At 35.6% G+C, this 25,875-nt stretch overlaps 3 protein-coding genes across 9 annotated transcripts; 2 read left to right on the forward strand and 1 right to left on the reverse strand.

The window, feature by feature from the left end:
- Window positions 1–2,050: 2,050 nt before the first annotated feature.
- On the forward strand, window positions 2,051–12,181 carry LOC105199533 (tau-tubulin kinase homolog Asator). 6 transcript variants are annotated; one of them, XM_039457734.1, is made up of 16 exons: window positions 4,316–4,666; window positions 4,773–5,294; window positions 5,518–5,650; window positions 5,858–6,005; window positions 6,121–6,335; window positions 6,454–6,723; window positions 6,814–6,900; window positions 6,984–7,253; window positions 7,377–7,563; window positions 7,629–7,963; window positions 8,052–8,345; window positions 8,459–8,725; window positions 8,807–9,068; window positions 9,195–9,572; window positions 10,301–10,721; window positions 10,894–12,181. In XM_039457734.1, the coding sequence occupies exons 3-16, from the start codon at window positions 5,594–5,596 to the stop codon at window positions 10,946–10,948; spliced, it is 3,246 nt and encodes a 1,081-aa protein (XP_039313668.1). In that variant the 5' UTR covers window positions 4,316–4,666; window positions 4,773–5,294; window positions 5,518–5,593; the 3' UTR covers window positions 10,949–12,181. The 6 variants fall into 6 exon arrangements, with proteins under 6 accessions (XP_025995318.2, XP_025995320.2, XP_039313668.1 ...); XM_039457735.1 differs by having other exon boundaries at window positions 4,773–5,258; XM_026139533.2 differs by lacking the exons at window positions 4,316–4,666; window positions 4,773–5,294 and adding an exon at window positions 2,051–2,202.
- Window positions 12,182–13,529: 1,348 nt separating this feature from the next.
- On the reverse strand, window positions 13,530–18,446 carry LOC105199718 (ADP-ribosylation factor-like protein 8B-A). Its single transcript, XM_011166924.3, has 3 exons — window positions 18,050–18,446; window positions 17,065–17,381; window positions 13,530–16,982 (listed from the first exon to the last, which is right to left on the reverse strand). Exons 1-3 carry the CDS (start codon window positions 18,170–18,172, stop codon window positions 16,862–16,864), a joined length of 561 nt encoding a protein of 186 aa, XP_011165226.1. The 5' UTR covers window positions 18,173–18,446; the 3' UTR covers window positions 13,530–16,861.
- A 2,001-nt stretch (window positions 18,447–20,447) lies between these two features.
- On the forward strand, window positions 20,448–25,787 carry LOC105199720 (twinfilin). Of its 2 annotated transcripts, XM_011166925.3 has the most exons (6): window positions 20,448–20,462; window positions 20,933–21,124; window positions 21,262–21,339; window positions 21,475–22,134; window positions 22,217–22,335; window positions 25,549–25,787. In XM_011166925.3, exons 2-6 carry the CDS (start codon window positions 21,100–21,102, stop codon window positions 25,717–25,719), a joined length of 1,053 nt encoding a protein of 350 aa, XP_011165227.1. In that variant the 5' UTR covers window positions 20,448–20,462; window positions 20,933–21,099; the 3' UTR covers window positions 25,720–25,787. The 2 variants fall into 2 exon arrangements, with proteins under 2 accessions (XP_011165227.1, XP_011165228.1); XM_011166926.3 differs by lacking the exons at window positions 20,448–20,462; window positions 25,549–25,787 and adding an exon at window positions 22,846–25,162 and having other exon boundaries at window positions 20,881–21,124.
- Window positions 25,788–25,875: the final 88 nt, after the last annotated feature.

Below are 25,875 nucleotides of genomic sequence, written 5' to 3' on the forward strand. Positions count from 1 at the left end.
AAAGTTACTTCATTTTTTCTTTATATTCTTGATTTTGTAGTTTTTAAACAACTAGATTTATATCAATTTTTGTACAAATATTTATTAAAGTTTTGTTAGAGTATATGTAAAAATTTTGATTCAATTCGTAATACTCTTTCTTCATTTGCTCTAAAATTTGCAAAAATTAAGTTTTTTTTTTACAAATTTTATAAGGAAGGAACATTGAGAATTAAATCAAAATTTTCAAATATAATAATAAAACTCTAATACATGTTTGTACAAAAATTGATTTAGATCTACTAACTCTTGTTTAAAAGTTATGTCTTAAAAACTGCAACAAGATATAGTCGTTTTCCGAGGGGGAATTCACAACCCAAAATTTTGTACACCAATGCCGATTTTTGGCATTGCTGTAAAACACTGCCGACATTTTTGTACACTGCCGACAATGCTTATTGTTAGTCAATGCCTACAATGCCGTCAATCCTATATTAAAATTAAGGCAATGCCATGCAATTATGAACACTACCGCGTGCCCATTATCATACGCCAATGCCTGCACAAGAATTCTAAAGCTTTCCCGAAGTATTCAAAAATTTTTGTGCTCATCCTCATGATCGAAAAACCGACTCTGAAGTGAGCTCACCACTCCCTAACCACTGACGACAATGCCGTCAATATTATAGGTCACTGCTTACTTTTTTCGGCAGTCCACTGCCGAAATTTTGTACACCAATGCCGGCTGTGAATTTCCCCTCGTCGTTTTCGTTTGAAAAATTTTTATAAACCATAAATTCTTTTTTCATTATTTTCTTAAAAAAAAAAAAAAAAATACAAATTTTTATTTTAGAGTAATTTTTGTAACAAAAATAAATATATTTAAAAAATGTATAAATGAAAAAAGCTCTGAAGAGGTACATCAAGTAATAAATAAAAATACCGTAAGAGCCAACACAGGATGTTCATGTGATAATTAATTAACAATATAATTAACAGACGTTTCGATCCTCTGGTTTGGATCATCTTCATTGTATTCCATGTACGATGATAATCAGGCTTGTGTAGCGCAGAAAAAAGTTTTCTGAAACCACTCGTTCTATTCACATCGCGTTGACATAGTACAACCGCCTCTTTTTGACCAAAACTTGTCATATAACTACGCGGACCATAATGCATTACATTGACCATACTTTCACTACAACATTTTCGGTCGTGAATTTTTGTACTTGCGCTACACAAATCTGATTACCATCGCATACGGAATACACTGAAGATGATCCAAACCAGAAAATCGAAACGTCTGTTATAATTGTTAATTAATTATCACACAAACATCTTGCGTTGGCTCTTACGACATTTTTATTTATCACTTGAATATATTTTGTTGCAGTTTCAACTTTTAGCTCGGAATTAAAATATACAAAAAGATTTTTCGATAGTAGACTCACCACATTGTTCGACTGTATTATAGATCAATTTGTGACATTGATTTCTATTTCAAGAGATTCTTTGCAAAAATACATTCTACTTGTATATTTATTTTTTGGGAAATAATTAAAAATATAAAGAAATATTTGTAACACGAACAAAAGGTCCGTTCCTACAAATATGAAAGATGAATGAAATAAAGGAGAAGAATCGACGGACGGAGAAGCGAGCGTGAAGGCGAATTCAGTGTCGCGCGTGAATCATGAATCGTGACTCTGAATCGTGAAAGAAATTAATCGCGCGCGCGGGCGGGCGGGCGGCGATGGAGCACAAAAGAGCGGCGGAAATCTCGATGGAGATATTCGCTCGCTTCTCGAGAGGAGATTGTCGCTAGAGATGAGGAGAGAGAGAGAGAGAGAGAGAGAGAGAGAGAGAGGGGAGACGATTTCGCGATCGCATCACCTCGCGTCGCTCGGCGTCGCTCGGCGTCGCGGCGCGGCGACCCCGCCGAATCCGCCGATGCCAAAGAGCGAAGCGCTGTTATGATTCGAGTCCGACAGGTCCGGCTGCTGCTACTCGGTCGTCGTCGGCGTCGAAAGTCAAAGTGAATCTGCCGCCGCCGCTGCCGCCGCCGCCGCCGCCGCCGCGGAACACGTGCGAGAATCCCGATTCTCCCGGTGCGTTCATACGCGTGTGACTTACTACGTACCTTTTATCTACCTTCACTCTCGCCTGCTTGTTCCAATCCGCGAGACAGGCTTTTTGCTTTGCGACAGGTGAAATCATGAAATGGTACGTATACACAAAATCGGCACTTGCCGACTATCGAACGCGTCGAGCGATTTTCGATTTTCGATTTTCGATTTTCGATTTTACTTTCGCCGCGCCGCGCCGCGCCGCGCCGCGTCGCGACTCGCGACTCGATTGCGATGCGATCGATCGATCGAAATCACTATGTATAATCGTTTGGCAAAGAGTCACGTATGTCTGTGCGTATACGTTTCGAGAAAATAAATTTACAAACCTTTGCCAGACCGTTAAACTTAACCGTTTTGGAATACTTCCCGAAATCATAACTAAGATATCTGGATTCCACGCTTCTCTTTTATAAATAGAGAGAATAATAACGTAAATTTCTCACGTCGACGCGGATGCAAAGAATAAAATTGCCTGTGGCTATTTCTGAAAGTCAAAAGCGCTAGGCTTGTAAAAAAAGCTCAATTTTTCTCTCACTCGTTATTTTTTTTTTATTTTTTTGTGGTTCTCTACCTTGACAAAGCGTTCTTCGCGCGCTAATTTAAGAGAATTCGCTAGAGTTTATTTCTTTGAAAATCGATGAAATGATTCGGTGAATTTCATTTTTGCTATTTCGTCGATATAACGATAAAACGATACAATTGATAATAACTTTTAACGCGTAATTACATAAGGATGTAATTACCTGTCTATTTTAGTAGCGGGGTCTCTATCTCTACGCGTTTCGTATCTCGTATCGCGCGTCCGACACGGTATATCCTATTATTAAAGTCCCTTTAAATAAACATTGCATCGTGTACTTGAAATTTTTTAAATCGTGCTACTAGTTATATGGTACCGTTCAGTCGTTTACACGCGTAATTGATACGTGAATTTGATAGTATCGCAATATTCTATTCGTACGTTATCCAAAAATGGTAACGGTAATGAGCGATAATCAAAATATTTCGAATTCTATTTACTCGCACTTTAGATGCCCGCAACCCGCAACCCACTGGCTCGTGCTGGTTTTCGTACGGAATAGACGCGATGTGCGAGAAAAATGAAAATAAGTTAGAAAAGTTGTCTGGTGCGGGCCAAGATACCGCTCGCCGACGCGCTGTATTATATGCCATGCCGAGTGGGGTCGTTTAAAAATAGACGTTTAAACTTAAATTATGCCCTCTAGTAAAGGGAGCTGCGAGCGAGAGTGGTCAAAATTTTATAAGCGCTTTAACGTAACCGAAGGATGCAATGTCGCGATATGCGTATTCGGAGATGCCCTTTTTTATATTGATATTCGACGTACATAATTGACAAAAGAAGTCTCTGCACATTAATACAAGCTAAAGTACCAATTGTTAAGAGATAGGTTATTACTTTCTTCTAATTAGAAGCTAGAGATTATTCCTTCGAGTGCACAGTACGATAATGGACGGATCAAATTTTTAATTAGAAATTATATGCTGTGTACATACGATTGATACGGTAGATACGCAGAATAACGTACCGCTCTACTCGATCTGCCTCGTCATAAAAATTCCAGTCTTCTTAAAATAACAAATCTCACGCGGAAGTATGTGTGCCATATGCCATATGCCATATGCCATATGCCGTATGTGTCGCTCGCACGCGATTCTTGCAGTTTGCACAAGAATTAATACGCGTTGATAAAGCTCTCATTGTACGACTCGATCGTTACATGTATAAGCTATAATGTATAAACGGACGATTGATGATTCACGAAAGCGGGGCTTGGTTGCATCTTGCAATCTTGCAATCTTGAATCGCAAATTTGAAGGGGGGCAACGATGAGGGACTTTAAGCGATGCACGCTCGTTTCCTTTGCCGTCCAACCGTCGTCGCATCGTTGTGCATTTACTCTTTACTTACCACTTACCATGCAGAGAAATTTGCTTTGTCGCGCAAGATCTACGAGAGATGATAACCAATAATAAACGCGTGCGCGCGCGCGCGCACGCAGGAACGCAGAAGAAACAAGAGGAACGACGCCGACGCGTAGGAAAGTGCAAAGTGCGGCAAGTGGGTGGCGCGAGGGGCGCAAGGGGCGCGAGCGACGCGAGCGAAAGGAACGGAAGAGGGAGCACGCGCACAGGTGCGCGCATCGATCGTCGTAGCCCGCGCGCTATCTTCCGGCGATTTCGCGCACTACGACTCTCGTGCGGTGCGAAATCGAAAGATGGCCGTGCCGCTGTCGTTTGACGGCAACTTTTACGGCAGCCGCAGACCTCCGCGGGGCCCGGCCGTGACGAATCGCGAGTAATTGATAACGTGGTAATTCAAGATCGTCGCGCGGACGCTAGTCCAGGATCGAAAGGAGAATGGCGGAGGTGGTGACGACGACGGCCACGGCGACGATGATGACGACGACGACGACGACGACGGCAACGGCGGTGACGATGACCACGGAATTGTGAAGGGAGTTGTGCGCGCGCGTTGTGCGACGATCGTCCGTCGAGAGTCCGTCGCGCCGTGAGCGCGGTGTCTAGCAGACGACATTGTTAGTAAAAATAAAATACTATTGTGTGTATATATATATATATATATATATATATATATATATATATATATATATATATATATATATATATATAAAATTTGGATAGGATCGGAGGAGTGAATACGCCGCGGCGGTTTCGGCGAAAAACGCCTTTGCCCGTGATCGAAACGCAAAAATTTGTGTAGGCGGCGAAAAACGTCACTTTTTATGTCGCACCTCGCTAGCGTCGATCGTCAACGATGGTCGCTCCTCGACTCGTCGTCAGTCAACAACGAAATTGCGAAAGAGGATCGAAAACGTGCGTGCTCGACGGGCCTCGATTGATCGTCGTCGTGACATTCGACACGTCGCCTTGGTCGGCGAGTCGAATCACTCGAATCACGCTAGCGAAGTAACGATCGCTAACTGCTGAAGAAAAGGAGAGTGAGAGAGGGAAAGAGAGCCGAGTTGCGAGCGATCGAGAGATCGCGCTTGATATGGAGATTCGCTTCGGTTCGCTTCGGTTCGCTTCAGGACCGTGAATAACGAGAAACTGAACCAACGGGCGACACACACTCTTCTCTCGCACGCAATCATGGCTGCCTAGCACAGGGCGCGTATCGACCAATTTTGTCAAACGTCATTTCAGGTTAAAATCGTATTCGTAATCGAGATTGCGTTTTGCGTCGACGACTCGCACCGTCGCGTCGATACGATGACACTGCGTTGTCGCGCGGCCACCACTCATCATTATCATCATCATCATCAACATCAACATCATCATCATCACCATCACCACTATCACCAGCAGCGGACACGCTGCATTACGCGTACATATATTTATGACGTAATCTGTCACTTGCCTTTTTCAGGCCCGCGAATCATACCGAGGATTCCGCGTTGAGGAATGTAGGCGACGAAAGCACGGATCAAAATAACAATATAACTATGACTAGCGAAGATCTGCTGCAGCCTGGCCATGTGGTCAAAGAGCGTTGGAAAGTTGTAAGCTTATTTTTATTCTTTTTACCCCCCCCCCCCTTCCCTCACCTCCCTATAACCAAAGAAATAGGCTGTACCTTGTGTCACCTTTTAACTATTTTAAAAAGATGAATGACACTTGGTATCGATGCAATTTACTGTATTCCATAATGCGACGGAGGCTGTGTATAATATTTTATAAAGAAGCATATGCGCGTTTTGAATGTATAGGTGAGAAAAATAGGTGGCGGTGGATTTGGTGAAATTTATGAAGGTCTTGATTTGATGACAAAGGAACAAGTTGCTCTTAAAGTCGAATCTGCACGGCAGCCAAAGCAAGTTTTAAAAATGGAAGTAGCTGTACTAAAAAAATTACAGGGTTAGTATTAAATCTTTTTGACTAAATAAATATATTCACAAATTGATAAGTAGCTTCCATTATCTTATTCCTATATTATTGCTTTATTAAAATTAAAAAAAAAAATTATTTATAGGTAAAGACCATGTTTGCCGTTTTATTGGCTGTGGACGTAACGATCGATTTAACTATGTTGTAATGCAATTACAAGGAAAAAACCTCGCCGAATTGCGCAGGGCGCAACCGCGAGGAGCTTTTTCACTCTCTACTACATTACGTCTTGGTCTTCAAATTTTGAAAGCTATAGAAAGTATTCATCAAGTGGGATTTTTGCACAGAGATATTAAACCTGTAAGTATACATATTTATACATCCTGTGTTAATTGTATACATCAGATTATCTGTACTTTAACTGAACCACATATTAGAATTACATAGTTGTAAAAAATATTAATATTTTGTTTTACAGTCAAATTTTTCAATTGGCCGTCATCCTTACAACTCCAGGCTAGTATACATGTTAGATTTCGGTTTAGCTCGACAATTTACAACCAGTACGGGAGAGGTGCGACCGCCTCGTGCTGCCGCAGGATTTAGAGGAACCGTCCGATATGCGTCAGTCAATGCACACAAAAATAAAGAGATGGGCCGACACGATGATTTATGGTCATTATTTTATATGCTAGTCGAATTTGTTAACGGACAACTGCCATGGCGAAAAATAAAAGATAAAGAACAAGTAAGTCGGAAAAATTTTAATACGATTGTGATACGGAAACAGTTTTGTATATAATTAGAAACATTGAAATATTTGTAAAATCTTGTATAGGTGGGTCTCATGAAAGAGAAATATGATCATCGATTACTTTTAAAGCATCTCCCATCTGATCTACGAGTCTTTCTAGAACATATTCAGGTAAAATATCCGATATGATTTCTACTAGTTACATGACAAATCTTCAACTTTAACAACTAATAACAAAACTCGTGCTTTCGTAGAGTTTGGAATATGCAGATAAACCAGATTATGGTATGTTAGCTGGTCTGTTTGAACGATGTATGAAACGTAGAGGTGTAAAGCCAAACGACCCCTATGATTGGGAAAGGCCATTAATAGCTAATGAAGGTTTATCAACTACTAGATCATTACCTACAGTAGCTGTACCACCTCCTCTTACTACAGCTACTACTCTTAATCAACCTCCGACTACAAATGTCGATACGAATAATCAAGAGAATGTGGAACCGGATAACAGAAAGGAGTTGGATGTAAGAAATATAAAAATCTCAAATATTCTTATCGTATGTATGTGTGTGTATGTGTGTACACACACACACACACACACACACACACACATATACACACATGTGTATTTTGTATATTTGGCACAGGCACAATTGGATTATGAAAGTATATACAGAAGAAACAGGCAACGTGGAGTAGAAGGTTCTCCAGTGCCATTTGCAGCAGCTATTAGCAATCATGGTCGGGATAAAAATTGCAATGCCACAATACCAACGACAGATAATACGCATCAGCAAGTCGCCCAACAAACTATACCACCTTTGCCAACTCAAGGTTTGTATAATTTACTTAGATCGCGATGTTTCTTTTATCTTTATTACATAATAATTATTACGTAGGATCTCCCAAAAAACGTCGTGCAGTTTCGATGGCCGTAGAATCTCAAGTTCCTACGCCAGTAGAAAAGCAGGTGGATAATGAAGGGGATGCGTTGATGGCTTCCGCACGTTCTGCATCCGAAGTTCCTCGCCTTAAAACAGTAACAAATGCAACAGCGCCACTTAGGAAATCGGCAAGCGGTGCTACGTTGCCTGCTACGCTCGCTCGTTTGCGCATCGCTACGCCAGAGGGAACGTCCGCTGAATTGCCGAGCCCTCGTATACAAACGGAAGTCGACGCTTCCTATTGCTCTTACGATGTAACTAATACTAAATACGTTGGAAATCAAAGTCCAGTGAGTATACGATTGTTAGTTAACTTGGCAGATTTGTATTTACATTACAACTGATGGTAACACAAGTTTTATATTTGAATGTTTTCAGGTAACTGAACAAAGAGAACCTCTCAGAAGAGAACCCAGAAGGAGAGCAGACAGTCGACAACAAGTAAGAAGCGGACGTTCAGCGGTACGTGACTGTTCTATTACGCAATTTGCGCAAATAGACGATGACAACGTATCCGCCTTGCAACAAGTAACCAAAGGTGGCGGAGGATTAACTCTGGCCTCACAATGGAAGTCACAATTTGACGATTCCGAAGAGACTGATAACGAATGGAAGGGTGAAAATTTACAAAGCCCTGAACACAAAGGGGCAAATGTTCCATCCATACCACAAGTAAACAAAATTTTACTTATTACATAATAAAAAGTTTAAACAAGCAAAAGCGTAGCGTGTTATACGAAAGTACTCTAACAATGCTCCAAATTTAAACAAGTTTACATTTGCAGTCCACAGGTATCATCGAGAGCTCACAACAATTGGATACAAAATCTATCGCGGCTCAATCAAATGCCTCAAATGTATGTCAACAGCAGTCTTTAATGCCCACAGCATTATCTAAAATAAGCGAAGATTCTCCAAGACCAGCGATGCCACATAGATGTTTAAATATCGCGGGTATCGAAAAGTATCCAGAACTGCAAGGAGCACTTCCGCGAGCTTGGAGCGTTCCGGTTTTAGCACCACACATTCGAGCTTATCTCGAAGCTCCGTTGGTTCGTATTGTGTTCTATAATGAATCGTAACCGATTGCTTTTTTCCTCTCTTCATAAACTTCTAAATTTCAATGGTAATAGGTTCAGCAAGCGGCATTTGATGATTTGCTGTATGAAGTCGATGTTATGAGGAATGTAGCCACTCGATACGATGAACCAAGACAAACCGTACCATCCAGAAGATTTAGTTTACCAGCGGTAGCTTTCTCTCCTTCCGATGTAATATTTTACAATAGAGAAGAAGAGGAAGAAGCAGTAGCAGGTAGATTGGAAATCAGAGTGGTAGACGCAACTGGTGGTGCTACAATTGTGCAAACTAGCGCTGACAGGGAACCATTACAAAGTACGTGATCATTTTTTTTTTTTTCTTCACAAATCTGTTATCGATTGAATGAATAAATGCATTAGTCAATTGTAATTGATTTTGCACTTATAATGCATAAATATTAATATTTACTTGAATTTATAGAAAAATTAACAAATGGCACGGCAGGTAGTCCAGCTAGTCCTAATCCAGGACCGGAAGAACCATCGATATATTACGACGCTACTGAAAATCGACCGATTGCAAACGCAAGTTTGCAAAAAGAATCGATTAATGTCACTACTGCCTCGACTACTGTACAAAATGCAGTACCGCTTCGTGATAATAAGGACAATAAAGAGAAGGAAACATCTAGTAGGACGTACATCGCTCATAGTAAAATACCGGTTCCTGTTAAAAGTCCAAGATGTTCGCTATCTGAATCAACGCCCGAGACTAACACCCCGAATACCAAGGCAGGAACTGGAAGTGACATAGAAAAATTACCCGTGCCCGCGACCGCAACTAAGGAAAAAGAAAATAGTTAGTAAAACTAATATAATATAGAAAACGTACTTTAATAATGTCATATATTTATAATATAGCTATATTTAGTTGTTTATGATGTGCAAGATTGTGATAAGAATTGACAAGACATACATTGTTCTTAAAAATTTTGTTAAAAAAAAGCAATGTATCGCTGAAGATACATACTGAAAAAGCTACGCTTTAAATGCTTTAATTTGTTACTATGTACTATATACTTTATTTAATAATCTTAAAGATTGTTTATTTACACTGTTATCATTGTTATTAGTTAAAATTTCTGGTGAAATTTTAATATAACTCCAATATTTATAATAAAGAAATTTACTATTATATTTCGAAAAAATTTTATCTGGAAAAAAATGATTATAGTAGAAAACTATTTTTTTTTAAGTTATTTTTTGTCTTAAAAGAGTTTGCTTTACATCAATCTCATCGTGAATGAGTCTTCTACAAATTATTCATTCATATTTTCTCAAAACAAGAAATAATGTTTCGTAACTGTACAAAATATTATTATGTAATAATAAAACGTATGCATGAATTTTAAATATCCCTAAAGAATTCAACCGTTGTGTAGAAATATTTTTGACAAATGAAATAGCATTAATTTAGAAAATAATTTCTATTTAAAAAATAAGAATGTATATATGTGTGTGTGTATATATACGTGAAATTAATTTGATATGTTGCTTCCTCTCCGTACTAACGTTCGCAAATTTTAGCTGTCAGAGGTAAAGCATTGACAGCACATACGGAAGCGCCAGCACATTGTCGTCGCATGCCATTATCTGACGCTAGACCAATCATGTCACCTTTAACTTCAGCCAGCTCAGCCGAAGATGAAAATTTAACTGGATGTACACCCGCTTTGCGCCGCCGAAGACAAAGTGAAAAATATGTGACAGACGCTAGTCAGCTGAATCTGCAGTTCCAAAGACCGCAACATAGAACGAGACCGCAATCTGAAGTATTGCCGAGACTTTCTCCCAGGGGAGTACCTTCGCATCTTCTACGGGAGCCTGGTAAAAAATCTGAAGAGAGCAGTGAAAGTGATTCTAATAGCAGTGGACCGCCAAAATCTTCTCGTCAACCACCACCACCGCCTACGTCGTTGCCACCTCACATAGCAGAAAATAATGCTAGGTGAATATACTTGCAGCACACATATATCTGACTTATATAAATAGTTGATGGTTGGAAATTCTCGATGTATCATTTCCTGAATTTGATGTCACTACGTAATTAAAACTAATGATATTTCTCTCACATAATTTCTTTTCTGTGATTATAGATGTAAAATTTTCTATAATTATAGATGCCGCCGTTATTGGCCAATACCAGACGCACCGGTTGCTAGCAGGGAATCGTGAGATTTGATATTCAAAATGACAAGTAGCCTCAGTTTATGTTAGGATCGAGAAGGCTTTTACTGCTCAACCATTTGAGAATGTGATATCATTTGGGACACCGAAAATACAGCAATTTTTCTGATAAATACATCATCGGATACATAAAAATTTTAGCAAAAATGCATATCTATATATCTACAAAGATATAGAGCATAACTATTCATTTAGCGTGCGAAAATGTAACTATCTGTGAATGCATATTCATATAATGCCGCTTTAATTAACTGCTAAACTTTTTGAGCACAAGTTCTTCAAAAGAAGTCTTTCTTATTACTTTTGAGGCATGTGCTCAATAAGTTTCACTGAATTGAAAATTATATATGAGATTGTTTTCAGTGTACAAGCAGTGCAATAATTTGGTGATTCCCGATAGTCGCTTTATTTAAAGACTATATTTTTTTTCTTTATTTATAACACTTGTTATACTTATGTTACAATATAAACCTATCCATCCAGTATCTTTAAATTTTTACGTACAGTGTTATATATTTCTTTTATACATATACACACATATATATATATATATATATATATATATATATCAGTTGGATTTGCATAACTTGATATAGCCATAGTATATATTTTGTATGTGTTACCAGAATTTTATGCTTTTATTAAATTTAATAGAATTTTCTTTACACATAAGTATCGATTGCACTTATCTTCATAATTATATAATAAAATACCCTATAGAGACAGGTTTTATAAAATTTTATAATTTTGTTAGTGATAACAGCAAAGTTATATAAACACATTTTTTGTTACAATAATATAATTATTACAACTACTGTTGTACACTGAAACACATTTATTTGTTGAAATAATACAAATATTTTATATCTTAAAGGAATAAGTGCTCGATAATTTAATTAAAATTATACTCATCCGATTTATGAGAATGCTTTAAAACTTTGAATTATTAGTAATTTAGAATTGCTATCTTGCAATGAGCATAAATCATGTAATAATGAATATAACGAGTTTTGTGAATGATATAAGAAAGCATGAATAATAAGTATTATTGCAAGTAGCATTGCAAGAGAAAGACGAGTTTAACAAAGTGGCTTTAGAGTATTTATAAAATTCGGGCCAGTCGTACTAGTCTCCTTAATAGCCCATTATTAAAGTCAACAACATAATTTTTTTTTTCCATATATACAAGATGTTTCAAAACAATCGAAAGTCCTTTTAAAACAGATCCTTTGGCTAATTAGGAATTGATTTTTCCTTAGAGTAAAAAGACATAAAAGAAAATAATCACATTTATTACAACTTGTCAATTTATTATATATGTATATATATATATTTTATTAAAATTAAAATTAAAATTCCATGAAAATGTATTTTTTTATATGTGAAATTAGTTTTGCTATTTGTTTCTTGAAAATTTAGGTTTCATAAAGCTTTCTTTGTTTTGTTCAATTGCTTAACACGAAAATTATTGTTGTGACAATATTTTCGTTAAGAATAAAAGTTGACTATAAATTAGCTGAAAAATGTCATTGAAAGAACTCTCAACGCTTTTGAGATATCCTGTAAATATATATATATGATCTCAGCTTCCTTGTACTATCTTTCATCTACAGATCTTTAAATTAATTTGAAATTAAAAAGAAGTTTTAATTCTTAAATTGTAAATAATTAAAAATTCAGGGATTTTCTCAAATTAGCTTCAGGGATGTAAATATATATACATATACATATACATAATAAGTATATAAGTAAAATAATAAATTTAAATTAAACTGAAAATATTTAGGATTATTATGAAATTATATTATATTAATTTTATTTTCTTAGAAAGTAATATATATATATATATATATATATATATATATATGAACAGTTATTATAAATTGCCTTTATTTTTATTATTAAAAATATTTAAAATTGAATGTTAAAAAGTCATAACATTTTTGTTAAGAAAAATGCATCCCAAATTTATCAGGGAATCTATAGATGAAAGGATATGCAGAGAATTTGGGAACTGTGTATATGAGTATACGCGTCTGGGTGCGAATCGAAGAGATGTGTATGCATGTGAGAAACATTTGTAATAGGAATTTTCAAATAATGTTTATACCAAACGATGTAATAAATACAGGTTCCTTTATTCACTAATGTAGCATACAATATATACATATATTACACATGTAATATGTGTATATATGTATATGCATATATATTCCAAGATGGGATATAGAATGCCATAACTATGTATGAAGAGAGAGGTGTCAGATGAGACATAATCGTGACAGATATTTAAATATTTCTAATGCACATAATATGACAAAAAATTAATTTAAGCACGGATGCTTTGCGAGTTTTCTTATATAATGAATCTTGAATGAAGTCTAGTGATGCATAAAACTAGTCATAGTAGAATAATCCATAATGTGCTATTGTTAAATCCAATTTTAAATATAGAGTCATGTCACCTTGTATAAAATAGGAGCATTATTCTGTGCAATGATTATAATAAGATCAAGTATAGGAAGTGTTTTCCGGTATTGGCGAAAAGTGGAGACAACATAGTTTCTTACGAAATGTAACATTATTTTTTTTTTATTTTTTTTTTTTTTAGTAGATACAAAAATATTAATCTTCCTCGAAATTTTTGTTAGAAAAGGATGTCGAGAGTCAAGGGTTCATGGTCAAGGGAGTCGAGAGAAATTATTTGACCATTTTTCGTCAATTCTATATGTAAACACATAATATAATAATTTATAAATTAACAAGTTTTTAATCGTTTTGTTCAGCGGAACATAACGCGCAACAAGAAAGATTATATTAATAGAAGGTTTACCATTGACTTATTATTGCTTATTAATTATGAGGCAATATCTTTTCTTCGTGTAAATGTATACGAAGTGCGGATACACGACGTAGATTGAATAGACATACAAGGATCAAAATCAATGAATTTTGGATATTATTAATGATAGCGTTATTATATATATAAGAAAAATATAAAAAAAATGTTTTCAAGCAAGTACATAGACTTGTAAAGTATTATTTGGATACATGTCTAATTGAATTTATAAGTCAACTGGTTTTTTTTTCTCCAGAAGAAGGAACATGAGGGAAAAAAGATATAATATCTTCTTTCCTAATTTATGTAAATAAATGGCATGTATGCATATATATGTAGATATAGCTTATGACAGATGCATATATACATATATGCATATAGATACAAGTATATGTATTTTATGGATATTCAGATGTAACATACAATGATTAAACAAAAATTTACAATAGATATTCAACAAATTTGATAGATTAACTCATTAAAGCCCACGCTTTCTTGCAAGGTCTGTGTGAATCTCTCTTATCTTGATTTACTGGATAAAGCAATATATTCTCTTCAGCAATTGGAAACTTTACGTAGAGGTCTTATTTATTTTCAAAATAACTGAAAAGTAACAATTATAATAACTAAAATTATAATTAAACTTTAATGAGTTAATTTAAAATTGAATCATAATCGATATAAAGACAGATAGTAATAATACTGGATATCACTGGGAAGTATTTGAAAGGTAGATGATTCAAAAGAATCCTTTTCGTTGTGAAAGTTACGAGATGCTCTTAATTATCATAACAATTGCCAATATTAAATATCGTTATAATTAAGTACGAAATTCTACTAAAATCTATTTGAAATTAACTGAGAAATAAAGTTATTTAGGATATTTTAGTCATGAATCTTAAATATAATAAAATCATTAGAATTTTGATCATTAAAGATATTTCATTGAAACTTTTAATACAGAAACAATGATTTCAAATTAGTAAAAAAAAAATCTATCATTAAAATATTTTCCGGTCGGACAGGATATTCTGTATATGAGAATTGTCATAAAAATTATAATGGATCGGTATTCTTAATCGAATTTGACAGAGTGCGATCTTCAAATTCTATAAAGAATATTATTCTATGTTACGTTTATTTTATTTTTTCTTAATATCGTTTGTATTATCTTAACAATGTTTCATATAAATTTAATCCAGAATTTTGTATTCTATTACACTGTATTCTACTTGACTTTTGGACCTTAAATGTAACTATATGTACGAGTATATTTTCTGTCCCTGAAAGATGGAAACGTATCATTCCATCCATGATTCTGTATTATAACATACACATTATAAAATAGAAGACACGATAATCGTTTCTATCTTTATCATGTACATGTATCCGCAAATCGTTGAGAGATTTCGAGGACATGATCTTTTCTGCTGTAATATGTAACTAATTTTTTGCGGACAATTTAATACGTATTATTGTGGCCACTTTATTGAAAGAGTGAGTCATGTACAGTTAAGTAATAAATATAACAAAAATTGGCTGTAACGAACACCGCTAGAAAATGAAATACCATATTGTCATATAAGCAGTTCAATTAGCTGAAACTTTACTTCAGCAATTTGAACTTAGGAAAGCTCTTCCCCTCCCTATACAGTACACTATTTTAAAATTTTATTGTAATGATCTTTTATGAAAAATGCGTACTGTGAATTTGGTACAAATAAATATCGAAGCGTTTCAACACACATAATACACATAAAGCAGTTCATGTCTCTGTGACATAATATTTTGTAATTGTGTCACAAAGTGCAGCTAAACGGACAGAGTTATTTAGAAACATTGACTCATTTCATTATCGGCAATTTGAACCGATAATTATAGCAAAGTGGATTAAGAGAAATTCCAGCGTATTATATGAAACTTTATATATAGATAGAAATAAATGAAAAAAAAAAAAATTTATAGGATAACGAAAATGTGCGAGCGTTTAAACTTCCTGGTATCGCTGCAGAGTAAATAAAATCTATCTATTCTATTGCAATCCAAGTTTTTTTTAGATACATTTATGGTAGAATTTGATACTTTTCACAATATTTTTTGCGAGTGACACATAAAAAATTAAGTGAATCAAACAGTCGAAAACTTAAGCAGTAGCAAATCAAACATTGATTTTCTTATTGCCCACGTTTTCCTGCTTCAATCTTTTTCTGTGTCCTTAGTCCACGCTATTTCTCAAATTGTTTTCGTATTATTTCCAGTATTGTCATCAAATCATTACTTGCTTTTTTGTTTTTGTGAAATATGATAAATACTTTTGTCTCGTCACTTCTTTATGTAATTTTATACAAACGCGAGAGTAGCATTCGACTCAGGATTCACTTTCTCGAAGTAAGAAGAAACAAAAGCGATATTTGCAATACGTCGTTTTTATTTGTTATTAAAGTTTCTCGAGATGTGTGTGTATACATATATATGTATACATATACATATATATGTACACTATAGTATATTAATTAATAGTGATATCTTTGCGCGTGTGTATTTCGTAATAACTACAATTTTTTCTAATTTATACATGAAACGTTTGGTATCTTTCGAGGGTACAAGATGAAATCAGAATATCGACATCTATAATATCACAATAATTAACTGCGATTATGTTGGTATTATTTCAGCTTTACACAATAGCGGCAATCATAGAAAATACAGAGATACTAATTATATTTAATTGTTATCAAGTATTGGAATATATTCTTGGACTTACCTAAAACGAAAATATAAAAAATTGTTCCTTATTACTAATGTGCTCGCGGGAAATGAGTGCCTTACGGTATAATTCACACGAGCATATTCTTGGCATACAAGCATGATTTTTTTTTTAAACTTTACCATGGCATATTTGCACCATTCAACTTAGATCAGCTAAAGCTCAAGTAGTTTTCTACAATAATGACTCGATTTTGAACGAAGTTTGCTCAATGCGCTCGTCTCACATTTGATCCCAATACTGTTATCAGTATCAAAGACTCGCCGATACTAACAAATGGGATATTTTAAGAGTATTAACGAACTCCACTTTTTGAATGCGCTATGAGCCATTGTAACGTAATATCAATATTGTCTTTTTCTTTACACGAAATACTGTAGCAACAGATCTCACGGTCCTGAATCGCAGACAAGTTCCTAGAAAATATATCGTTATATGTATATACATACATGTATTCCTATATCACTAAAATATTATGCAACTAAGCATATAACTTACATTCGTTCTATAAGCCCGTTCTCATCCAATGCATGAGGTAGATCCCTTTTATTACCAAGAACCAATACTGGTATTCCAGACAATTGTGGTTTATCCAACAAATTGTGTAATTCGTTGCGGCTTGCCTCAATCTTTTCCGAATCGGCTGCATCCACCATGTAAACGATGGCGTTTACTCCTCTACAATATCTCTCCCACATAGATCTAAACCTTGGTTGACCACCAATGTCCCATACTTTTATAGTGACATTGCCTTTGGTTATTTTACGCATGTTAAAGCCTACAGTCGGTATCATATCTTCGCTAAATTGCCCAGACTAAATGTACAAAAGAGAAGAATTGTCCTTATTGTCCTGTTTGCTTGTGTTTAACAACAATGACGTGTACTATTATATTATTAATAATTCTGATAATATAGGAATTACAATTTTTATACTTCAATATTCTGATTAAAATAAAGTTGCAAAACGACAATGTTCAAATTCCGCATAAACACAAATTTATTTAGCAATTTGTTTCGTCGAAAAAAAAATGCAAGTTGTAAGCACAGTGCAGAAATAATTAAAAGTTTTGTTATACATTCGCGATATGGTAGCAATCTGATTTCCATGAAAAAAAGAGTGAGAGAAAAACTGAAAGAGAGAAAACGCGAGAGAAGAGTCGAGAAATAAATAGCGATACTTTAATGACCATCACAGTCGGTTGCGATTACGTATCGACGATCTTATGTTAAATCATTTGACATATAAGGGCGTATACGGAGAAGGTATACGTTACGGTAACCGAGACGGAGTTACTTCGAAGGGATTATTGAATCTAACCAAGACGTGTTACGAGAGAGAGAAAGAGAGAGAGAGATGCCGCAATACGCAGAGTATTGCAGGTCCTTTCGTGGATCTCGTCTCTCGTCGATATCACGACACCTAATCGTTGGCAAGGACGACTCGCGCGCGAGATAAATAGAGGAAATCCATGACTCACGTACCGCTATGACATTCACAAAGGTAGTCTTTCCACTGTACTGCAGACCGACGAGAGTGAGTTCCATCTCTTCCTTCCAGAAGAGAGACTTGAACCAGTCTAAGATCCGATTGATGAGAGCCAGCATATTGAGTCCCGTGCGGGCAAATCCAGCTCCGACGAGAGGTTAAAGTGAAAAACTTCTTCAAAATATACGGCCGCTCGACTATCTTTTGACGTATAGATCTCGCTGTATTCGCCGTTAGGATACGTCAGACCAGTGCTCCCAGATGGAGAGACCAAATATCACGCGTGCGCAATAATGCGAGCATTAGCAGACGCGCGCGGCGAGCTGCTCCAACTACTTTGGAGTTTCGAAGAGCAATGACACTTCTTTTTTTTTTAGAATATCGAAAATTAAAGAGACTGTGTGCCTTCTCTGTGACGCGCGTAGCAACACGTTACTCTCTCTCTCTCTCTCTCTCTCTCTCTGTCGTATTTGTACTTTTCTTATAATCTCTTAACAGCTGTCATAATTGTTTACGATATAGGGCAGCACTGACACCGAGCAACCTGCGCAGATGCGTGGATAATCTTTTTTTTATTGTTATCACCCTTATGGACTTCCCACTAACTCGAATGAGTAAAACAGAGTAAAATGTAATGAACACGACAGGATGTCGTACCATAGAGAATGATTAAGAGTTGGTTTATAACAGCCGTTACCGTTAAAAAATTCACCAATTATAGTCAACTATTCTTCTATAAATCGACCCTGATTGGCCAATTTCTTACGGCAGAGAGGAACCTGAGAGGTGCCACGGCGGCCTTTTTCTTATAACGCTAAAATTCTCGGCGCACTAACGACGCACATGCATTTAGGCCGAAATATGAACTAAAATTACATCCATTTTGCGACACTGTCGATAAAAATGATTCAAGTCTGTGCTAAAATCATGTAGTGGGGGTACTCCCACCATATAATTTTAGCACAGACTTGAACCATTTTTATCGACAGTATCGCAAAATGGATGTAATTTTAGTTTATATTTCGACCTAAATGGATGTGCGTCGTTAGTGCGCCGGAAATTTTAGCGTTATAAGAAAAAGACCGCCGTGGCATCTCTCAGGTTCCTCTCTGCTTACGGCAACGGCTATTATAAACCAATCCTAAGCCTCGAGAGTAGCCATGCCCACGATTTAGCTGATACGACGCCACCTCTACAACGTGGACATACACTACGATGTCAATGTACATACAACTGAGCGCGCATACACAATTTCAAATTTTTCCCATTCCAACTGCTTCCGCGCGACCGATTGATTCGTCCCGTCGCACCGTACTGACGATAATTTACGAGAATACAAGGAATGGGGAATGGGGACGAGACGCGAATACCGAATTGTAGAGGCAAATAAACAATAGATTGAGACGAGTACAGATTGACTCACCGTTCGCCGATAGTCGCTTCGTCCAGCTCCGAGCTCCGTCTCGGCCGCAACTCTCGAACGTTCTCTGATCTTCTCTCTCCAAGATTCTCCTCCTCTTGATTCACTTGACTTATCGACACGAACGCGTGTGAGTCTCCGTTCTTGGCATTCCCGGTGCTCACACGTGACGAAAACTCGGGATACGAGGAAACGGAGAAGATGCGAAAGACAATTGAACGCGACACGCGACACGACGACACGATCAGACACGACTCCCCGCCATCCGCACATCGTATGTATACATACACTCGTATCCCGGCGGGGCGGGCGGCAGCGGCGCAGCAGCGCAGGCGCGGCTGCCGCCGCTACGCGGTGCCACGTAGTACTACGCAATACAGTAACGTTCGGGCAGGCAGCGGTCAACAGCGGTAGGTCAAGCAGAACGGCTCGTAGTCGTTACGTGTCGCGGCGCATTTCAACTTCGGCTGTGTTCCGATATTAACTGCCAGTACTGAAAATGTATAGTATATGTGACGTGAACTATAAATTTTCAGTACTGCCAGTAAAAACGGAACACAGCCTTGGTCGCAACTTCGTCCTCGTCGTCCCGTACGAGTTTCGAGAGTGCCGTGTGGAGTGTCCGGAGTGTCGAACTTTCGTTAAGGATCCGTCGTGTTGGATACGAGGCATGGTGTACGAAACGAAGTCGTGTCGCGTCGCGTTCAGTCGTGTTTCGCATCTTCTCCGTTCCCTCGTATCCCGAATTTCCGAAGCGCGTGAATCACGACGAATCGTCTTGAGGATCGTCCTTGGATCTTCAAGTTCTCCAACGTACATTCGAGAGCTGTGGCCGAGACGGAGCTGGGGGTCTATTCTCGAAAAATATCGCATACGAAAATATTAGGAAATTTTATAATATATGTAACGTATACTATATAGTATTTTTGTATATTTTTGTATGCAATATTTTTTGAGAATAGGCCCCCTGGAACGACTAGCGACGAATGGTGAGTCAATCTGTACTCGTATCTGCATTTATTCGCCTCTAGAATTCGTAGTACATTCGCGCCTCGTTCCTATTGCATTCGCGTAAATTATCGTCGGTACGATGCAACGAAGCGAATAGATCGGTCGTGTGGGTCGCGTGAAAACGAATCAGCGAATTAGGACAGTAACGATTTCAAGTTGACTTCCAAGTTCGTATACGCGCGTTCGGCGTTCGGCGTTTGGCGCTCCCGGGCCTTCGCCAAGTGTGCCAACAACGATCGGGCGACGTGCTTTCGTCGGATCTTATTAAACGACGACGTCAGATTACATACACATTAGTATATACACGCGATACTCGAACGGTAAAGTGGATCGACCAATCACAGTCAAACGTTTTTCTCGCTCTAACCTACTTTCTCTCAACAATACGTGATTGCGATTGGTCCATTTGCTCATCGTTTACCGTTGGATGGTTTTTGGGTGTTCCTAGCTTAACACTCGACAATCGAGTGGTTCCTCTCGAGCATCTCGAGAGAAAATTTTGGCAGACAGGAAAAAATAACTCGGATCCTCGGACGTGGTTGACGTAGCGACTCCGACGTGCTCCGACGTGCTCCGACGTGCTCCGAAGTAGCGACAAGGGCTCCTCGTGAAAGAATGTCCCATCAAACGGGAATCAAGGGTAATTATACATTTCTTCGCGCGTAGCGTAATTGGCATCTCCACGATGAAGATTAATTGCAGCGAATCGATAAGAGTCTTTTCGATTCTAATTGTCAACCTTTTCTTAGCAACTTCATAATGAGTAATTTATTTTAGCCAATGACGCATTGAAGAAGTTATTCGCAAAATGCCGTGACGGAAAAATACGAGTACTAAAAATTTCGATAGAGAATGGTAAGTTACGAGAGAATGGTAGCAAACAATTTTTTTTATCAAACTTTATCTGCATGCATTTGTTCTACTGTAAGATTTAAAGATAAAAGTACAAAAGCATCTGGCATCTTTGATATTTATTTTTCCATTTTTCAGAGGAACTGACTCCAGCATCTAGTTTGAAACCACTTAACAAATGGCAAGACGATTATGATAAAATGATCAAGCCACTGATTATGGAAAATCAACCAGCCTATATCCTTTATAGACTGGACACCAAGTCACCAGATTCTGGTTACGATTGGTTATTTATATCTTGGTCTCCAGACACAGCACCAGTGCGGCAGAAAATGCTTTACGCTTCTACTAAGGCTACTCTGAAGCAGGAATTTGGTACAGCTTTGATAAAAGAAGAATTACATGGCACTGTTCCAGAAGATATTACATTAGATGGCTATTATAAGTATAAGAGAAATGATACAGCACCTGTACCTTTGACAACAGCAGAGGAAGAATTAGCCGAATTGAAGAAGACCACGGCAACTACGGATTATAGCGTCGAAACGAGACATCAGACACTGAGCGGTGTGGCCTTTCCAGTAACGGATGAAGCCAAACGAGCCATTGCTGAACTGGGTAAAGGAATTCATGAATACATTCAATTGAAAATTGAATTGGAGGAAGAAAAGATACATTTAGTCACAGCTTGTGATATTTCATTGGATAAATTACCTACTAAAGTTCCATCTGATGCTGCTAGATATCATCTTTATAATTTCAAACATACTCACGAAGGAGATTACACTGAAAGCATAGGTAAGTGATAAGTAATATATACTATTATTGCATATACCCTAGTATAGTATAAGAAATCATTTTTTTAAATTTCTCTTTTCAGTTTTCATATATAGCATGCCAGGATATAATTGCAGTATTAAAGAAAGGATGTTATATTCCTCGTGCAAAGCACCTCTGCTTGACCTTATCCAGTCTCTAGGAGTAACTATAATAAAAAAGGTTAGTACTTCTAATATCTCAAAAATTCATTACATTGCTTTGATTCTGATCCATTTTATGTAAATATTTTTCTTTATTCGTTTTAAGTTTAAGAGAGTCATATTTCAAATAAATGTATTTTTTAAATACTAAAAGTTTAAAAATTAACATTACATGTATATGTTCTGTGATATATTAATTATGAATACAGATTTAGCATATACTTGATTTGTATTTTGTTTTTAAAGTCTGATATACTTTGAATGGAAATTTATATATCCATCTATATACATATACATACATACGTACGTATGTATATGTGTGTGTGTGTGTGTGTGTGTGTGTGTGTGCGTGTGTGTGTGTGTGTGTATGTATGTATGTATGCATGTATGTATGTATATATGATTGTTGCTCTTCTAATTCATTTAATTCTACTACATATTATTATTTATTATTCTATTATTAAAAGATACTTGAATATGTATACATATATATAACTGCCATCTCTGTATTATATAACTGCGATCCTAGTTGGAAGTAAATAGTGGAGAGGAGTTGGCAGATAAATTGGAAGATCCTCCAAGCATAAAAGACACAGCTGCAATAACTCCTGCAACTCCGTCAACACCTTGTGCCCCTACTCAATTCATACCAGAGAAAAAATCAAAACAGAAACGATCTTGTGTCTTGAGCTAAAACTGGCTTAAAGCTTTTGTCTCTGCCATTGATATTGCTTCTTGTTAATTGAAATGTTTATGATGTTTTGTACATCAAATATCTTCCTTTACGAATTCCAGAATTGTGATAATATGATATATTGGCATAGGATATGTCATTTAAAATAAAGTAATGGGTTTCCAATGTTTCATGTTAGAGCAAATTATCTAGTTATATGTATAAATATATGTTACGAGTTAATTTACAAGTAGCAGAAAATGTAATGCATCATGCAAAAGAATAGTAATCTGTGTTGTTTATCAGCATTTAGAATTAATTTATCAAAGTGATACATAAATCTAAGTAGCAAAACAAAGTAGACCAGATGGTGTATTTTTCTAAATTTTAAAAGCAAAATTATCATGTGGAAGGCTTTCTGCAAAATGCTATTATACCTATTAATAATAAGTGTGACATGCCTATGATACAGACAACCCCATATAGTTCATGTTGTTTCATATGTATACTGTAGGAAATTATTCATTTGACATATGAAGAATAGTGCCGAGATGGAATTAGATTACTTTGACATTGAAAGCTAAGCCTCATTTTTTTAATTTTTATATCTAATATGAGTATTATGTCATGTGATAGCAATTATGCGAAATGTGTATGTAATTACATACAGAACCTAACACATTCTATTCAAAGAGTTCCTCTTCATTCCAATAACTTTATACATACATATATATATTTTACATGCAATATTCCTATATGTAAAATATTAATTTTCCTAGAAAAAAAAACTATGTATTGTATTAAGTGCTGAATTAGTTGCTAGTCTTATAAAGGTGATATGTGTTTTTAAGTACTTTTTAAATGAAATTTGAAGGCTTGGCTTTTAAACTCATTCAAATGTTTATATAGGACTTGACAATGTAATATTTTTAATATTGATCTGTGGTAACTTGCATATACTATAATATATGTGATGAGTAGAGAGTTAGGAAAAACTCCATTTTTGTGCTTTAGGTAGATAGATATAAGAAAAGAGAGAAAGAGCTAAAGCCATTCACCTAACTTCTCTATATATTTTCAATATGATAATAATGTAGTAAACGAGTGATAAATATGCAAACGCCACATTAATGTGGATATATTTTCTTCGCACATTATTATTTCAGCTACAAAATAGTGATAACACTAGTTATTTTACATATAAAATTTTATATCATGTTCTATACTATTGTAAATGCTACAAAATATTAGAATCTACAAATATGTGTATATGATGTAAGACTGATCTTGATGAGTCCTATCAGCTGTTACTACATGTTAAATATTTCATTTAAAATCACTGAACAATTTCTATTTAATCATTTACTATTTTTACATTGAAATCTTGACAAATTATGCTATATTCAAGATATATTGAAATCATTATAATGTATTAATCACAATAATTTATTATTTAAATAATATATAGTTTCTGAAAATTTTCTAAAATATTTAAATAAACGTGTAATTTACAGCAGATAGGATTACAATTCGATAACCAGCAACAAATTATATGAGAGGCATTCTATTTTTTGTGATCTGTATTTTTTTAACACTTGTAGCTTTTTATAAACTTTTTAAATGTTTTAATCTAAAATACGCGTGCGGAAAAATGATTAATAAAAACAGCTGGGTTTATACTTGTGCTATGAAAATAATTTTTGAGCTAAATTCTTGTATTCTTTCCTTCCAAACACAGCTAACATTTTTTAATATTAATTTGGTTTTATATGATGTTTCAAAGAAATTTACAATCCTAATTATACTATATCTCTTATTTTTAATGAATGTTATATGTAATAATTAACTAGTCCAATTAATCTAAAGCAGAAAAGGAAAGAGAACAGTTTTTGGCTCATATTTGCATAAATATATTTAAATCAATTCTTGTATTATACTGAAAACTAATTAAACATATGTATACTCTATTTTTTTAAATCGTGACCCACAATGTTGCCTAGTATATTTTTAAGTAAATGTCATATCAGGCCTATTCTGTAACTCTTTAATTTTTTCTTAGCTCTGAACTTTTCAATTATATCTAGAAACTCATTGAAATCAAGAAAATTGTATATCTTGCCAATATTGAATATACTGGAAATAATAAAGCATTATGCGACTTATAAACTCACAATTTTGGTGTTTCTTTTTATATTATATCCAGTATTATATACATTTATACTAGGTACTTTGTAATAGAATTATTAAGGACCGCTTAGGTATGTATATTGCTATATTGCTAAGGATGACTTGGCGATACACTCCTTAAATGGGTATGTAATAATTTTTAAGATTTGAAGGCATGTATTTTGTTACAACCTACAGAATAGGCCTGCTATATAATCTAGTCATATCATTCAATTTATTTTTTTTCTTTTTCTGTTTCTATAGTAGTGAATCTTTTATATATAACTATATTCATGGTTCTGTTGATGTATATTATTTTCTAATTTTTAAATCTATTAGTCATACATTATACAATATCTTATTATAATTTCTCTTTACAATTTAATTGCATAGCTTGAAATAACTGCTGGAGAGGAACTTACCGAAGAATTTTTTCAAGAGGAGTTACATCCAAAAATCAGTTTACATCAGCCGAAATTCGCTAAACCCAAGGGTCCACCAAACAGAGGTGCTAAGCGTATAACCAAAGTTCAGGAGTTAGCACCTTCCGGACAAGAAAATTAAAAGAAAGCTTTACAAGGTTAATAACGTTGAAATAAAAACAGAACATGATAGTAACCTGTTTAAATATATTTTTGTGCATCTCATTTTTATTATGAAATATGCATGAATCTTATCTCATTTAGTTTAATTAAAGAGATATTAATTACATTTATTTTG

This window comes from Solenopsis invicta, chromosome 15 (assembly GCF_016802725.1).
Source record: "Solenopsis invicta isolate M01_SB chromosome 15, UNIL_Sinv_3.0, whole genome shotgun sequence".
In the NCBI taxonomy this organism is placed as follows: domain Eukaryota; kingdom Metazoa; phylum Arthropoda; class Insecta; order Hymenoptera; family Formicidae; genus Solenopsis; species Solenopsis invicta.

Coding starts and splice junctions, on each gene's coding strand:
- LOC105199533 (XM_026139533.2), top strand. Junction 6,336..6,453: donor TGCACAGAGATATTAAACCT/GTAAGTATACAT, acceptor TTTGTTTTACAG/TCAAATTTTTCAATTGGCCG. Junction 7,964..8,051: donor ACGTTGGAAATCAAAGTCCA/GTGAGTATACGA, acceptor GAATGTTTTCAG/GTAACTGAACAAAGAGAACC.
- LOC105199718 (XM_011166924.3), bottom strand. CDS start 18,172: ATGCTGGCTCTCATCAATCGGATCTTAGACTGGTTCAAGTCTCTCTTC. Junction 17,382..18,049: donor CCTTTGTGAATGTCATAGCG/GTACGTGAGTCA, acceptor TTGTACATTTAG/TCTGGGCAATTTAGCGAAGA. Junction 16,983..17,064: donor AACGGGCTTATAGAACGAAT/GTAAGTTATATG, acceptor TATATTTTCTAG/GAACTTGTCTGCGATTCAGG.
- LOC105199720 (XM_011166925.3), top strand. CDS start 21,100: ATGTCCCATCAAACGGGAATCAAGG. Junction 21,125..21,261: donor CCATCAAACGGGAATCAAGG/GTAATTATACAT, acceptor AATTTATTTTAG/CCAATGACGCATTGAAGAAG. Junction 22,135..22,216: donor AGATTACACTGAAAGCATAG/GTAAGTGATAAG, acceptor TTCTCTTTTCAG/TTTTCATATATAGCATGCCA.